This window comes from Schistocerca serialis, chromosome 1 (assembly GCF_023864345.2).
Source record: "Schistocerca serialis cubense isolate TAMUIC-IGC-003099 chromosome 1, iqSchSeri2.2, whole genome shotgun sequence".
Classification (NCBI taxonomy): Eukaryota; Metazoa; Arthropoda; class Insecta; order Orthoptera; family Acrididae; genus Schistocerca; species Schistocerca serialis.
The window spans coordinates 318,746,106-318,763,736 of NC_064638.1; the positions used below are offsets into that span (position 1 = coordinate 318,746,106).

General features: G+C 39.2%; 1 protein-coding gene across 1 annotated transcript in view; it reads right to left on the reverse strand.

The window, feature by feature from the left end:
* LOC126469756 (KAT8 regulatory NSL complex subunit 3) overlaps positions 1-17,631 on the reverse strand; it is a 159,305-nt gene that overhangs the window by 15,214 nt on the left and 126,460 nt on the right. The window contains exons 13-15 of the mRNA XM_050096976.1: positions 12,234-12,359; positions 9,335-9,426; positions 1,671-2,121 (exon numbers count right to left, since the gene is read on the reverse strand). Of these exons, the coding sequence (XP_049952933.1) occupies positions 1,671-2,121; positions 9,335-9,426; positions 12,234-12,359 (669 nt within the window). The remainder of the gene's footprint in view (positions 1-1,670; positions 2,122-9,334; positions 9,427-12,233; positions 12,360-17,631) is intronic.

Sequence of the window (17,631 nt, forward strand, 5' to 3'; positions counted from 1 at the left end):
GATGAAAAAATTCCCAGGTTTATCCCAGATCTCCCCAGTCGTATACATCCTGTCATTGTGTCTAATTCAAAGAAGGTCATACGTATATACAGAATCACTTCAGAATTACACAGTAAAATCTCTTATAATTGCAATTTCACACAAATGGTTAGTATTGTGATTTCATCATTTTCTGCTTAAAATCTTATCAAATGTATTACACCACAAGTCTTCATCTACACTGCACTGTCTGAGAGAGAAAATGGCTAAGAGTAGGAGGGGACAGATTCGCCACTGCTTTTCATATTGTTGGATGAGCTGTAAACAACTGCAGCATTAATGAAACTACGCACTATCATACTGACATACCTGAACACAGCAGGGAAACAATCATGCTCTTGCTGCATAAGAGCGCCATTTAGGGACTCCTGTATGAATTACTATTTCTACTGAGAGGTTGAGAGAAAGAGAAAGGAAAGAAGAGACTAGGGTGTAATGTTCCACCGACATCAAAGTCTTTAGAGATACAGCTCAAGCTCTGACTTTTGCATGGATGGGAAAGGAACTCAGTAGTGCCCTTTCAAAGGAGCCACCCCAGTATTTGCCTTGAGTGGTTTAGGAAAATCAAGAAAAGCTTAAATCTGGATGGCTGGACTGAGGTTTGAACCACTGTCCCTACCGACAGTGAATCCAGTGTGCTAATGATTATGCAACCTCACTTGGTGGGGTCAAGCGATGCAGGAACCATAAGCACAATGGCTGTATGAAAAGGAAAAATGAGAGGGAGGGTCTTTCATATTAGGGGTGAAGCAGTGTAAAGGATGTTGAGTCAAGAAAATATTTCAAAATAAAGTTAGCAGATGCACCATTGTGAGCTATGGGTGTACAACGACAATCAGTTAGCAATGAGCATGGAGAAGTTTGCCTGCTAAGGAGACCGAGCTGGGCGAATATGACAGAATTAATTTGTCACACTAAGCTCTCATTGTGGTGGTATACTGTGCTTGTTGTATTGTATTCAAGTCTAGGTGATTTAACAGCCAAACTTTAGCCAATATTCTTTACCATAAACTTCCACAACATAACCTGGCTTGGTTATGACTAAAGTTTGCATAGGTTCAAATGTTTGGGTTAAGTACATAATTTTTAAGTAATTTCACCTGTATTTGCACTCTTTAGAAAAACAGACAAGTTAGCATAAATGCACTAACTTCCACATGCTCATCATTGCTAAATGATTTTACTATTTAGTTATTACAGTACGCTGTATATATAAAAATGAAAGATAATGTCAAGAAAGTGTGCCAGTAAAATTATGGAAGACAGTCTTTTAAAGCATGCATAGGTCCCAAAAAGACAAGCATTTCATTGTAAAGATGTTAGTTATGTTTCTACATGATTGTATCTGATGAAATGACTTCTATAACTGCGTAGTACTGAAATTGAGATGCACAATCTACTTGTGGGGAGAGGGGAATACAAAAGCGAGTTTTTCAATCCCCTCAAAACATTTTCTATCCGTTTAAAATATTTAGCATTTATTCCAACGAATATACAAACATGTTTTCTTCAGTGGATTGACTTTATTTTTTTTTTTTTTTTTAATGAGAAACAGCAATTGTCTACATTAGATTAATCAGATTTGAGGAAAGATATTTCAGTTACGCAACATGTACAAAATACAACAGTACCTTTAGCTTGTTGTCCAGCAGTGGTTGTAACAAGACTAACTGCAGAAGAGGCCTGCCCCAAAAGCAAGCTAGAGGCAGAAGAGACAACAAGGCGTGCAGCACCACCTTGCAGTAGAGATGACAATGATGTTAGCTGATTGTCAGGTAGAGTTTTTCCAGTTGCTGCTCCCACTGTGCGTGCATGCTTTCCTTGTAGGCTAACACTGGTCTTTCCAGATCCCCTTCCACCTACACGAGTCTCCGCAACTCCTATTCCTCCTGATGACACAACACCTCCTTGAATTGTGAGTGATGTGCCACCAGTACCACGGCCATGTGCCACAGGCTGCCGTTCTGTTTCAGTCAGCTGCTGCGAATCACTGCCAGCCACATGCCCTAGCCTTAGAGGACCTAGTGGTGCCAAACTGCCTAGTGATCCTAAATTCACTGTAATTCCATTTGTCGCACTTCCCTGTGGGAGGAAAACAACATGAAAATAGGTTTCCAAACAATTTTTATGTAGTACATAGTATTAAGTAAACAAAAAACTAAATTCCATGAGGCACAAACATCTCCCATTTGTGCAAGTTATTAATTTATTTGATGCCTGGACAGATATGTCCAATGTTAGATTACAAGTGGTACCAAATGTTTATTTCTGTGGTGTACAAGAGGTAAGACTTTTTGAATTTATAAGAATAAATACAACAGTAATGAAGTAGAGAAGATCAATGTGGGCAGCACACTATCAAACTTCTGGTAAGTACAACAAACAAAACCACCCCACATCAGAAGCAGCAGTTACACTGCAACTGTCTACTAATTGGTGTTACATTTAATTTTCATGTGATGACTAGCTAATTTCAACACTTACCAAACATAAAACAAAGTACACTTGCCTACTAATGAAGTTCACAGCATATGGTGAAAAACTCAATTCAACAGAAAAGAGTTAGTTCTGCAGAGCTGAGTCCACCCTGTCTGACAAGGTGCATCAAATGAAATCCTCTTTCTATATAGTCTCAATTCTACTAGAATACATCCTGATATTAGTGTTGTAAGATTTTTTTATGGCTAACTCTTCCTATTTAGAAAAATTTCTTTACAAAAATCTCTTAAATTTTCAAAAATAAATAAAATGTCTTTCTCAAACAATGGAAAATACAGGATGGAATGTAACAACATTACGAGAAGGAAAGTTGTTACCCACCATATAGCGGAGATACTGAGTCACAGATAGGCACAAGAACAAAAAAGTGAGAGAGTCTTTTTGCACTTTGAAGTGCATGGCAGAAGTATGTGTCCTACTGTACCAGTTATTAGGGTCTTTTCCTGTTCTATTAACATGTGGAGTGACAGAAGAACGATTGTTTAAATGCCTCAAAGCGTGCAGTAATTAATTTAATCTTGTCCACATGATCATTATGTGAGTGATACCTAGGGGATTGTAGTAAATCCCTAGAGTCGTCATTTAAAGTCCATTCTTGAAACTTTGTAAGTAGGCTTTCTCACATTAGTTTATGTCTACCTTCAACAGTGCGAACACTGCGAACAGTGAAAGAAAAGAACTGTGAAACTCAACTGTTCAACTGCCGGCTACATCATTTGCAGTAGTCAGTGTTGAACTTCCACCCCCCCCCCCCCCTTCCCCCCCCATTTTTCAGCCAGTGTAACAATGCAGTAGGCCGACACTGAGGACTATCAACAAAGAAATAAAGCAGGTGAATGCCATGAAGGGGGCTAAGTCAACCGCAAATTCAGTATAGTATCTGATACGGATTCTATTGGAGCTTCGTTCTATTTTAACAATTCCAACTGTCTCTCAACACCAGACACTTATTTCATTCATCTTTGTAGTAGTACGGGGATTAAATTCGGACAATTCTTCTGCAGTTCACTCTGTAAAGGAATATTTGAAAATGGAGTTACCCATTTCAGCTGTTGCTTTGCTACCCTCAAATTCAGTTCCTGTCTCATTCGCTATTGGCTAAACACTAACGTTTGTACTATTAAAAGCTTTTACATAAGACCAGAATTTCAATGGGTTTTATGAAAGATCCTTTGACAATATCCTGCTACAGTTGTCTATGACAGTGAAATGCTTTGAGCACCTCTCTATCTATAGTCCTATGCTTTGTTTTACACTTATTATGCAGTAGTCTATGCATATCTATCATGCAGTAGTCTCCATACATGTGAGACCAATAAGGTATATTGTGCCTGTATTGGAACGTATACTAGTTTACCTATGTTTTATTTTTTACCTCATTTGCCTCAGTAGTTTATGTTAAAGTATGCCCACAGCAATCAAGCCTGTGAAACTAGCAAGAAAAGATGAAAAACATTAATTTTCTTCAGTTTGTAAACACTCTTATTGGATGTTTCATCAATCTTGTACTGATTGTCTTTTCCTGTCTATGACAGAGAGAGGACATGAATTTCTGTTTAGTTCACTAATAATGTGAAATATATTAACCCTTATGTTATGAAGTCAATGAGTCTTACTAGTTCCTTATTTCACCTGCTCTATCTATCTGCATCATTGTTAAATGTAATACTTCATGCAAGCAAGAAATTTAAGCAGAGCAAGCTGGATGTCATAACATTGTCTTCAAAGAAGAAGAGGAGGAGGTAAATAACTTCAGGCTCAAACAACTATCACCTAATAATACAATATTATACGTTGGAAAATCATAAGCCTGACTGACTGGAGTGTCGTAGCTGCACTAGACTAGCTAAGACACATGCTCCCGAGCAAACTTCCATCATAATTATTATTCTTAACATCATTACTTGATCAGTAGATGCTTTAACTGATATAACACAGCTCCATTCTCATTACTTTCTTCAAGTAAAGTATATCTTCCTGACACTCCTCTGCTTTCATTTTGCCCAACCTGTGCATTAAAGTCTCCCAAAGCTGGCAATAGGTTTTACTTTACTACATGTACTTTCAAAAAAAAGAGAGAGAGAGAGCTTGAACCATAGATGGAGTGAAACAGGGTGATGGTCTCTCTGGAGCAGTATTTAACTTAGCACTGCACAGTCTGATACAAAAAACAGACAAGAGAGGGACAATAATCATGAAATCCAGTTAAATCTGTACATATGCAGATGACATTGCAGTTATGGCAAGAAATGTAAACACCCATAATGAAATGTTTGAAATAATGAAAGCAGGAGGAGTACAAATTGGACTTAATTACAAATGAGAAAAGACAAAATACATGGTAATGTCCAATTCTAACAAGGCATGACCTGAAGACCTCTAATAAGTGTTTTAAAGCTTGTAGCTTCTTCCATTACCTATAGCTCTGGCCAGGCATACCAGCAGTGGCTTCAAGTGTGGTGATGCCGCACTTACGCCTAGTCTTGCATAGTGCTCTCTCTCTAACATTTGAAAATGGCAATTCTTAGCATCAGCAGATGCCCAGTTTGAGTGCCAGCTGAGTGTCAGTAACAAGATGGTGTGCTGATTTTGCACAGTTTTCGTTTTCCCTTCCTTACTGATTAATTAGTTTTGGCAATTTTACTTGAAGTAAAAAACATATTTTATGTTACTTGTGTAATTTATTTACTGAGTGAAAGTATTTGTGTAAGTTGAAAATGGAAGGGCAGGAAGAATGAGAGATTTCCCCTTTGCCATGTGGGTCGGATTAGCAAACAACTCCATTAAGACACACTTTGACAGCATGAAGAATGTGACTGAAAAAGGCAACTGAGTTCCTGCAGCAAAGCAAATCCACAATGTTTATCAATACTTAAAACATCTTGTAGATAATGCTGGTGAAGTGTTGGCATCTACACGCACCCTCTGGAAAGATTAGCATAAGGTATATGTAATCAGCAGCAATGATATCAAAAAATGGTAGTGATGATATCAAGAAATGCAATACCATGTAACAAAAAAACAACCATTGTAAGAAGAAGCCTTGCTGATATACAGGCTATTTGTGCTGGAACTTATGGCATTGGTTTAAGAACCATCTAGTGCGTGTGTTGTGAAGGGAAAATCCTCATGTTCACTTCTCCTAGGAAAAATATAAAGCAACACAGGTCTTTAACCAAATTAAACAACTTTGATAAAGGCACTGTAAGGTGGACAGTCTAAGAATTTTACGTCAATGGTGAATACCCAACATCAGAAAAATCAAGAAAAAAGGTAACGGGAAGCTACTAGAGGTGCATATTAAGCAATATAGGATTTAAATGCAAGCTTCAGAATGATTACACAAGTTTTACTTCAACACAATGACATAGTAGCCTCCAGAATCAAATTTTTGCAGACGATGAACTTGCTGTAGTCTTCAGGTGATATGCAACCTATACTCTATGGGGATAAAACTTCACTCAAAACCATCTGGTAGTATTCAAGCCCAAGTGGAGGCCTTAAGGTAACTGTTGGTAAAGGGGCCAGATTGATCATTGTGCATGTGGGGTCAGCAATGACTGAATTTCTTAAATAAAAATAAAAAAATAAATAAATAAATACATTAGTTTACAAACAAATCAGAAGATTATCATTAAGAATTGGACACAGCTAAGTTAACAACTGGTTTGAGAAGAATGTTTTGAATTTATTGGAGGAAGGTTCGATTATCATCATGGACAATACCAAGTATCTTTCTGTAATCATGAACCGAGCACCGACAATGAAAACACAGAAGGCTGACATAGCATATTGGCTAACTACACAAAACACTGCCTTCTCACCTACAGAAACAAGAGCTGAGATGTTGGATAGGGTTCATTTAAATGAAGAACAATCTATTTACGAGCTACCTGTCATAGCACATGAGAGTGGACACCAAAGTACAATGCTTACCACCTTATCACTGCCAGTTCAAGCTGATTGAGCTCATCTGAGCCCAAGTCAAGAGAAAAGTAGCCATGAAAACTAACTGGTTAAAAATTGCAGATGTTGAGCACTTACTTCACGGGGCCCTGGAAAACATCACAACAGAACAATGACAGAAATGTGTTCGGCACGTTGTCGATGGCAAGGAGGTTTTGATAAAGAAGTCATCTGAGACACTGTAATAGAACCCATAGTCATCAAACGTAATGAGGACTCAACGTGAGCCAACTGAAGACAACTGAGATGGGTCATTTGAAACATTTTACACTTCTCGCCCAATATACTGTGCTATTATAACATCAACATTTCGTACATAACAGTGTAAGAGAATACTGTATTGTAACCAAATCATATTGTCAGTATTTTGAATTCATTCACGTCCAAAACCCATATACACCACACTGGATTCCATAGGGAACTGGTGTGCTCAGCGAGTATATAGGATTTTGAATACAAGGTAGGCACTTAGAGCAATAAGTAACATAGCAATCTGGTTTTATCGCAGATCTAGATTTCAGCTATTTTACAGATAACAGCAGTGCATTTGGAGTATGTCATAATGATCAATTAAGCTTTTCATTAGTGTGCTAATTTTCTTGATATTCTAGTAGATACACTATATGATCAAAAGTATCCGGACACCTGGCTGAAAATGACTCGCCAAGTTCATGGCGCCCTCCATCGGTAATGCTGGAATTCAATATGGTGTTGGCCCACCCTTAGCCTTGATGACAGCTTTCACTTGTGCAGGTGGTGGAAGGTTTCTTGGGGAATGGCAGCCCCATCTTCATGAAGTACTGCACTGAGGAGAGGTATCGATGTTTTTCATTGAGGCCTGACACAAAGTCAGTGTTCCAAAACATTTCAAAGGTGTTCTATAGGATTCAGGTCAGGACTCTGTGCAGGCCAGTCCATTACGGGGATGTTATTGTTGCGTAACCACTCCGCCACATGCCGTGCATTATGAACGTGTACTCGATTGTGTTGAAAAATGCAATCGCCATCTCCGAATTGTTCTTCAACAATGGGAAGCAAGAAGGTGCTTAAAACATCAATGTAGGCCTGTGCTGTGATAGTGACATGCAAAACAACAAGGGGTGCAAGCCCCCTCCACGAAAAACACGACTACACCATAACAGCACCGCCTCCGAATTTTACTGTTGACACTACACACACTGGCAGATGACATTCACCACACCGACACCTGCCATTAGATCGCCACATTGTGTATCGTGATTCGTCACTCCCCACAACATTTTTCCACTGTTCAATTGTCCAATTTACACGCTCCTTGCACCAAGCGAGGTGTCGTTTGGCATTTACCGGCGTGTTGTGTGGCTTGTGAGCAGCCGCTCAAGCATGAAATCCGAGTTTTCTCACCTCCCACCTAACTGTCACAGTACTTGCAGTGAATCTTGATGCAGTTTGGAATTCCTGTGTGATAGTCAGGATAGATGTCTGCCTATTGCATATTACAACGCTCTTCAGCTGTCGGTGGTCTCTGTCAGTCAACAGACGAGGTCAGCCTGTACACGTTTGAGCTGTACGTGTCCCTTCACATCTCCACTTCACTATCACATCGAAAACAGTGGACCTATGGATGTTTAGGAGTGTGGAAATATCATGAATAGATGTAAGACACAAGTAACACCCGTCACCTCACCATGTTCGAAGTCCGCAAGTTCTGAGGAGCACCCAATTCTGCTCTCTCACAATGTCTAATGACTACTGAGGTTGCTGATATGGAGTACCTGGCAGCAGGTGGCAGCACAATGCACCTAATATGAAAAACGTATGTTTTTGGGGGTGGCTGAATACTTTTGATCACATAGTGTATATTTTGATCCCAATATGCATTTTTGTGACCAATTTACACACATTTTCAATTCATATAGACATATAACACCTAATGTTGTATATAATAATTTTTCCCACATCAGATGGCAAATAAGGAATTCAATGACATGGTTTTTAAAAAATTTTCAAATTAAAGCAATGTATAGTTATATTGCTTACATTAAGACATGACTGACACAACCTGAATCAATATTTCACAGCAAAAACACAATTACAACGAGTTATAGAGGTGGACGTGACTATGAAGTGCATGTGACTGACAGTCCGGCAAAAGCGCTCTAATAATCACCCACCAGTACACCTGACTAGAGCTACTGATTTACTCTTAACTAGTGAAAATAATATGAGATTATGTATTAGAGAATGGATATGAGCAGGAAACAGGCCCTGTTCTGCAAACTTACTGGTATTTAAGAATTCCCTATTTTAAAAAAACAACCAAGTTTAGAGTATAGTACTTCCTGGTACAATCAGTTGCTACATATAGGTTATATATCTGGACAATGCCCGAAGCAGATATGAAGAACGTAAGGGCATTCGAAAGAAAAACTCTGTGAAAAATTTGTGGGCCTGTGAGAGAGGCAGATGGCTAGAGAGTAAGCTACAACCATGAAATACAAGAGCTTATAAAAATAAAAAACACTGGTTAGGACATACAGCGAGTCTGACAGGATGCCCAAACAAATTATGAAAGGGTGACTGTATTCCACCAGAAGCAAGGACTGATCCAGAGCTAGATGGCTGGACAATGAGACGGCTGACCTTACCCAGATGGAGATCAGAGGATGGAAGAAAAATGCAAAGAACAGAGTTGTATGAAGGAAGATTGATGATTAGGCCGAGGCCTATCAAGGTCTGTAGTGATGAATGAGAATGAGAAGAAGAAGAAGAAGAAGAAGTTCACCCTGCATGTATTAAAATATTTAAAATACTGAAGAAGTTTTACACATTATATAATTTAATTACTCACCTGCTCAGATCCCACCTTCTGATTTGTCCATTTTGTCTCTTGAGATCCCTGCAACTTCTGTAATCCCATTACCCGTGATTTCTGACGACCTCCTAACAACAACACAAAAATATATATTTACAGCATCAGGTGCAATTAAATTTAAACCAAAGAGATGTGAAATAACTTTTTTTATTATTCATCTGGGAAACATTCAAATTTATTCAGTGTGATGAAAGTATGCTGTCTATAATGAGTGTTTTAAAATTTTTCCCAATTATACTACAGCAATCGCTGCAAAAAGCATGTCTGTTGAATTTGCTGCACTATCAGAATACATACAAATCATTACTAAGAGGGAACATAAAGTCATACCCAACAATTCTGTATGGCATGTTACCATAGGTATGTTTCACTCCACAGCACTGACAGACTGTGTTCTCTTTCCTCAGTGCTGCCACAATGAACATGATGCCAATGCCAAACTGAGATACACTGCTAAAAATGATGCAGCATGGTACTTAGTTAATGATACATTCTTGCCTTTTAGAATATAAATCCAAATAAATCCATCTGCGCTGTGATGTTGATAACAATTTACATGTGAAACTAGTTGTGATGTGCCAATTGGCCAAACAGTAGTGCTGAATGATTCAGGATGTTACAGAGTCAAATACTTACGTCTACATAACAGAATAAGATGTGGCGAGAGTTGTGAACTGTTTAACACACAAAACAGTGATCCACCACTGACATGTACAAATTTGATTCACTAAAACATTCACATCACATGAAAGCGCCCAACATGTTCAGCAACAGCGGAATTATAGCACTGGGCCTCATGCACATTCCCAACGCAGCAATTATCAAACACCACTGCTATACGACACATTCCATACACGTTATTAACAGCACCATACCATGTCATATTTTTACGGGGGAGAGGGGGGGGGGCAACTTATGAACTCCGGCAGCCATTCTGAACAATATTTACCCAGTGTGAGAAGCACAAAAACCCAACATCCAATTGGAAAACTCTTCCTTTTTTCCCTGTGTACTTTCAAAATGTTATTCAATGTATACGAAATTTGTGGTTGATATTAACGATGTCACAGGAAACACTTTTTATATGTTGTCTGCAGCTTAATGGTCAAATGACTACAGCCCAATAAACAAAAATAAAATGTATGGGGTATTCTGTAAGCAAGTACTTAAAACAATTTCAATACTTACGGTGCTGCACACCAATAAGTGGATGAGCAATCCTAGAAAGAAGGATTTTTTTTTCAAAAATTAATTGATTGATTATTAATTACTATTAATACTCAATCAATTAATTTCTGCAAAAATTAATTATTATTAATACTCAATCAATTAATTTATCCTTTTTTCTAAAATTGCTCATCCACTTATCGGTCTGCAGCACTAATGCTTATAGGAGTTGCAAACACCATAGTCCAGAATTTACTTCAAATTTTACTACAATGATAATATCATGTAGTCTGATTCTATTGTAATTACCTCTGCAACATTGAGTTTATAACTAATTACAGCCACACCTTTCTTGCGATACCTTTCTCCACTAGCATATGTAGACTCTCCTTGCACTGGTACCATGCATAAACACCAATGGATTTGCAATGGTGATTGCTAATGCTCCCAAACTAAATAGTGAAAGAAAGGTGTTATTCTAACTAATCACACTGTTCCAATATTTAAATGTCCGCCCCCGGTAGCTGAGTGGTCAGCGTGACAGACTGTCAATCCTAAGGGCCCGGGTTCGATTCCCGGCTGGGTCGGAGATTTTCTCCGCTCAGGGACTGGGTGTTGTGTCGTCCCAATCATCATCATTTCATCCCCATTGACGCGCAGGTGGCCGAAGTGGCGTCAAATCGAATGACCTGCACCAGGCGAACGGTCTACCCGACGGGAGGCCCTAGCCACACGGCATTTCAATATTTAAATGTGCAGCACTCATAACACTTGTGGTACTGACATTGTGATACATCAATGACCACACTAATCACACAAAAGATGATATTAAAAAAGGGGGAGAAAAAGGGTTCTTGCCAGTGACTACAGGAATGAATATCTATCTTCAACAGACATTAATGACTGCAGGAATAAAAGTACAATGCTTTACTACTTCCCATTTTTCACTTGATCACTGATGTAAATGTAGATATATATTCAAATTAATGATATGAATATAATAGAGGGAAACATTCCACGTGGGAAAAATATATCTAAAAACAAAGATGATGTGACTTACCAAACGAAAGCGCTGGCAGGTTGATAGACACACAAACATACACACAAAATTCAAGCTTTCGCAACCAATGTTTGCTTCATCAGGAAAGAGGGAAGGAGAGGGAAAGACGAAAGGATGTGGGTTTTAAGGGAGAGGGTAAGGAGTCATTCCAATCCCGGGAGCGGAAAGACTTACCTTAGGGGGAAAAAAGGACAGGTATACACTCGCACACACACACATATCCATCCGCACGTACACAGACATGGATGGATATGTGTGTGTGTGCGAGTGTATACCTGTCCTTTTTTCCCCCTAAGGTAAGTCTTTCCGCTCCCGGGATTGGAATGACTCCTTACCCTCTCCCTTAAAACCCACATCCTTTCGTCTTTCCCTCTCCTTCCCTCTTTCCTGATGAAGCAACCGTTGGTTGCGAAAGCTTGAATTTTGTGTGTATGTTTGTGTGTCTATCGACCTGCCAGCACTTTCATTTGGTAAGTCACATCATCTTTGTTTTTAGATATATATTCATTATCTTTTGATTCACTTTTCTAATTTCTACTTTATTTAAAGGATACACAAAGGTTTTGTTACTTAAAAGTAAGTACCCAAATCTAGTTGTTACATAAGGAATTAAAAAACAAGCACCACAATAAGCAATTCTTAACTAACCTCTCACACTGCCTGTATTGCTCACAGAGACATATGTAGGCAGTGTTGAAAGTGATGACTTAGGTGGTGATTCTAGCCCAGGTGCAGGCTGATTGGGGGTGCTGGTTGCTGCATGTTGTGAGATATCTGAAAAACAAAGGACATATCTAGAAGATAAACACAATATACTACCCAAACAGATGCTAACTGTAAAGTAAAACCAATATGTTTCTCACCTGCACTTCAACACCACATGTTAAAAAGGTCCTGTAAGCCTGAAAGTGCAGGAATTTTCAAAGTACCCTTTTCCCAGTTTAAAAAACATCCATGTTCCTTTGTGGTGGATACTAATAATTACTTCAAAGTGGTTGAAAGGCCAAATCAAAAGGAGTTGTGTCAGTTGGAACAGGTGGTGGGAGGAAAGAGGCATGGAGTGGGAGGGAGGGTAGGTGAAGGGCAGCTGATGGCTGGGAGGGAGATGCAGCAGGTGCACTGGATAGGAATGGAACACGGTCACTGGTACCAGTAACCCTGAGATTGTGCAACACATAATGATGATAGCTTGGAGGAGTGGATTGGGAGGGGGAGAAAAAACAGAGGAGAGAGAGGAGGGAGAGAGTGTGGGGATTAGGGCAGAAACACTGTATGAATGAAGTTAGGATCCTAGGCAGAGGACTAATGGGGTTTGAGGCCAGAAGGATTACAGGAATGAAGGATGTGTAGTAAGGATAACTCTCGTCAATGTAGTTCCGAAAAGAAGGTGCTGGGGGCATGGATCCAGATGGCAAGTGTTGTGAAAAAGCTATTCAAATTGAGCAAGTTGTGCTCAGCAGTGTGCTCTGTCCCTGGGCACTCAACTCTGCTCTTGGGCAGTTTGGTGTTGGTCATTCACTCAAGCAGACAATTGGATGGTAGTCATGCCCACATAATATACTGTGCAGAAACTGTTGGTATATGACATAGCTCCTTTCACAGATGGCCCTTAATCTGCCGCGAGACAATAAGCCTATGGCAGGAGTTGATGAGGATGTGCTGAGTGAGTGAAGTGAACAGGTGCTACACCTCAGGCAGAGGGGTGGGAGTCAGAGTGGCATCTGGATATTGTGTCAGTTGGGTGGGCAACAAAATACATCTTTACGAGGGGTGGAAAGGACTGTAGGTAGAATGTCCCCAATTTCTGAGCACGATGACACATGACTGACATCATGGCGAGGGTATGGTTCAGTTGCTCCGATCTGGGATGTTACATGATCCCTATACGCTAACTTCCCCCATGCCCCAGGTCTCATTGCTATTGAACTCTAGCTCTCCCATGTCATCCCAATTCCAAGTCCCCTACCTAATTCCTTATACATGTACCTAATAACATTTTCACATATAGCTACTTCTTGTTTGAGGTAAAGATACGTACTCAAATCCACAATATGACCATTGGCACACAATTGACACCTCTTGTACCAGTCTCTCTGTGAATTGCAGAAAGGAAATTTTACTGAACTCGAAAATGCCAAATCTGTTGTCTGGTTCAGGTTGTTGTTGTTGTTGTTGTTGTTGTTGTTGTTGTGGTCTTCTGTCCTGAGACTGGTTTGATGCAGCTCTCCATGCTACTCTATCCTGTGCAAGCTTCTTCATCTCCCAGTACCTACTGCAGCCTACATCCTTCTGAATCTGCTTAATGTATTCATCTCTTGGTCTCCCTCTACGATTTTTACCCTCCACGCTGCCCTACTGTACTAAACTGGTGATCCCTTGATGCCTCAGAACATGTCCTACCAACCGATCCCTTCTTCTAGTCAAGTTGTGCCACAAACTCCTCTTCTCCCCAATTCTATTCAATACCTCCTCATTAGTTATGTGATCTACCCATCTAATCTTCAGCATTCTTCTGTAGCACCACATTTCGAAAGCTTCTATTCTCTTCTTGTCTAAACTATTTATCGTCCATGTTTCACTTCCATACATGGCTACACTTCATACAAATACTTTCAGAAACGACTTCCTGACACTTAAATCTATACTCGATGTTAACAAATTTCTCTTCTTCAGAAACGCTTTCTTTGTCATTGGCAGTCTACATTTTATATCCTCCCTACTTCGACCATCATCAGTTATTTTTCTCCCCAAATAGCAAAACTCCTTTACTAATTTAAGTGTCTCATTTCCTAATCTAATTCTCTCTGCATCACCTGAGTTAACTCAACTACATTCCATTATCCTCATTTTGCATTTGTTAATGTTCATCTTATACCCTCCTTTCAAGACACTGTCCATTCTGTTCAACTGCTATTCCAAGTCCTTTGCTGTCTCTGACAGAATTACAATGTCATCGGCAAACCTTAAAGTTTTTATTTTTTCTCCATGGATTTTAATATCTACTCCGAATTTTTCCTTTGTTTCCTTCACTGCTTGCTCAATATACAGATTGAATAACATCAGGGAGAGGCTACACCCCTGTCTCACTCCCTTCCCAACCACTGCTTCCCTTTCATGTCCCTCAACTCTTATAACTGCCATCTGGTTTCTGTACAAATTGTAAATAGCCTTTCGCTCAACCTACACAATATCTTGGTCTGTCTCTATGCTGCTCCCACTGCCAACCTTTTACCACATGGGTCATATCACAGTAGAAGACTCAGGTGCAAGACTTGCCAATTCACCCTCACATGCCAGCTCCACTGCAATTTCTACACAGTATTTTATAGGTATTACCACCAACAGACTATCCACTTGAATGAACTAACACTGCCAAACTGGTCAAGAGCAGAGTTGACTCCTCAGTGGTGGAACACATTGCTGAGTACAGGATGCTCAGTTTCAGTGGCTGCCTGTATCCTTCCCAGGAGTACCATCTTTTCTAAGTACAAAGATTGGAGTCATTCCTGCAGTACACCCTTTATTCCATTATCCTGGCCTCAATCTCCATTATCTTCCTGCAGCCACACCCTCCTTCATAACATTCCTCTTTCCTGTCTATTATAATTATTCGGGTTGTTATGCCGTGGTCGGTTGATGAATTCTGTGTCGATTCCCAACGTTTCGTCTCCGACTGCGGGAGACAGTAGCGAGCCAGTGGGTGTGTTGGACCTACCATTGAGCTACGGACCCCCTTGAAGATGTCTCCCGCAGTCGGAGACGAAATGTTGGGAATCAACACAGAATTCATCAACCGATCACAGCATAACAGCCCGGATAATTATAATGGACATGATATTTCCGGCCGTGAAAGTCTACATTTTAGTATTTCTCTTTCCTGACCCCCCCCCCCCCCCCCCCGATACACACCCCTACGCACTAACTTTACGGTTCCAGTACCCCTGCTTCGCTTTCCTATAACACATACCTGCTGCCTCTCCCTCCCACATTACTACTATCTCACACACCCACTGCCACCCTCTGAGCCATCCTTCTCCAACCCTTCCACTTGCTCCCTGCCTCTTTTCTTTTGTCTTCCACACCACCCAACACAACTGCACGAGCTCAAAATTGAATTTGTCCAAAATTTCTACTGTTCGATGAGTTGGTACCTTCACTTCTAAATTATTTATATTCTACCAGAACTCTCTTTAACAGCCGTTATGTATCATATGACACAGATGTGCTAGAAAACAGCTGCCACACAATCATGCCATCTTAGCAATTGACATCCACACATTCTGAAATAGCACCAGCATTCATATGAAGATGACTTAGATCAGTGAGAAGAGTTTTATGAATGGATAAAAACAGTACACAGAAATAAGGATAGATCATAATAAAATGAATATAATACACAGGAACAGTTTAAAGAGAAGCAAATAAATAAAAAATGCATTCTTACGATAAAATTGGAAACTTTCTTCCAAAATTCTAGCTTCAGTCAGATTTTACATGCAAAATCTACATTCTTGTGTTTTTATACACACCACTTCTTCATTTTAAACTTGTGCGAATCAATTCAAAGTTTATAAGAAGGTACACAAATACATGTAATTAATGGTCATCCTGTTGTTTTGTGAAAGTTTTATCCATTACCCTGATACAGTGGTCTTAAGTTGTACATACAATCTGGTTTTATGCAATTCACACATGCTGAGACAGTTTAAAATGATACAGATGATGGTAAAAAATATATTCTTGTGGAAATAATAGGAAATATTTGGAAAAATCTTTCACCACTTGAGTTTTATGTGCGAAAAATCACACATTCACACCTGATACTGTGTTTCATAGAAATTCGTTGCATTTTGAGCATTCCATTTGGATATAATTGAAAAACTAATTATTACAGTTGATTATTATTTTGTTGTTTATAAATTAAGGATTTCATTCACCAGGGCTTAAAACTATTGAAAACTCTTTGGACGTGTTAAACAACAAATGTACCAAACCAGAATTATCCCCAGCCCTGTACAAAATGATATACTGTTTGATCAAGGATTTAAAGCGTTACCAATAACCACGTGGAAAATTAAACTAACATGAAAACTGCCATAAAAGTAACTGTCAGAAAAAAGGTCGCCTTCTTTTAACCGCTAAAAATGCTTTCCTTCGCTTTCTTCAAAAACTACTACACTATCTTGGATAAAGTTTATTTTTGGACAAAATAAGCTTAAGTTCATCAATTTTCATAAAGAATTGAAAATTTGATAGAATTTTGTCATGCACACACTGTTTAACAATTGTTCTGTTTATTTCAGCCAATCATATTCTTGCTCAATTAGGGCTGTATGTTGCAACATTTCATGCCAAAATTATTCAAGCTGAGTTTTTCTAGCAGTGGTTTCACAATTTTCAGTTTTTTTACTTTGAATAAACAATGAAAAGAATTTTAAGTTAAGTGACAATAACAAAGTGTACACTTTTCAATAGTTTATTAATTGTTGTGTGAATCACTGAGCTTGCAATATAATAAGCTTTTAAGTAGGTTTAACTATGTAATATGGTCGTACTGTAAGTCTGTCAATGTAACAAGGTGGCGCAGTTGTTAGCATGCTGGACTCACATTCGGGAAGAGGACAGTTCAAACCCGCATCTGGCCGTCCTGATTTAGGTTTCTGTGATTTTCCTAAATCACTTCAAGTAAATGCTGGAATGCTTCCTTCAAAAGGATACGACCGCCTTCCTTCCCCATTCTTCACTAATCCGATGCAACCAATGACCTCACTATTTAAAACCCTCCCCCAAATCAACCCAACAATTTACATACCGGGTGATCAAAAAGTCAGTATAAATCTGAAAACTGAATAAATAACGGAATAATGTAGATAGAGAGGTACAAATTGACACACATACTTGGAATGACATGGGGTTTTATTAGAACCAAAAAAATACAAACGTTCAAAAAATGTCCGACAGATGGCGCTTCATCTGATCAGAATAGTAATAATTAGCATAACAAAGTAAGACAAAGCAAAGATGATGTTCTTTACAGAAAATGCTC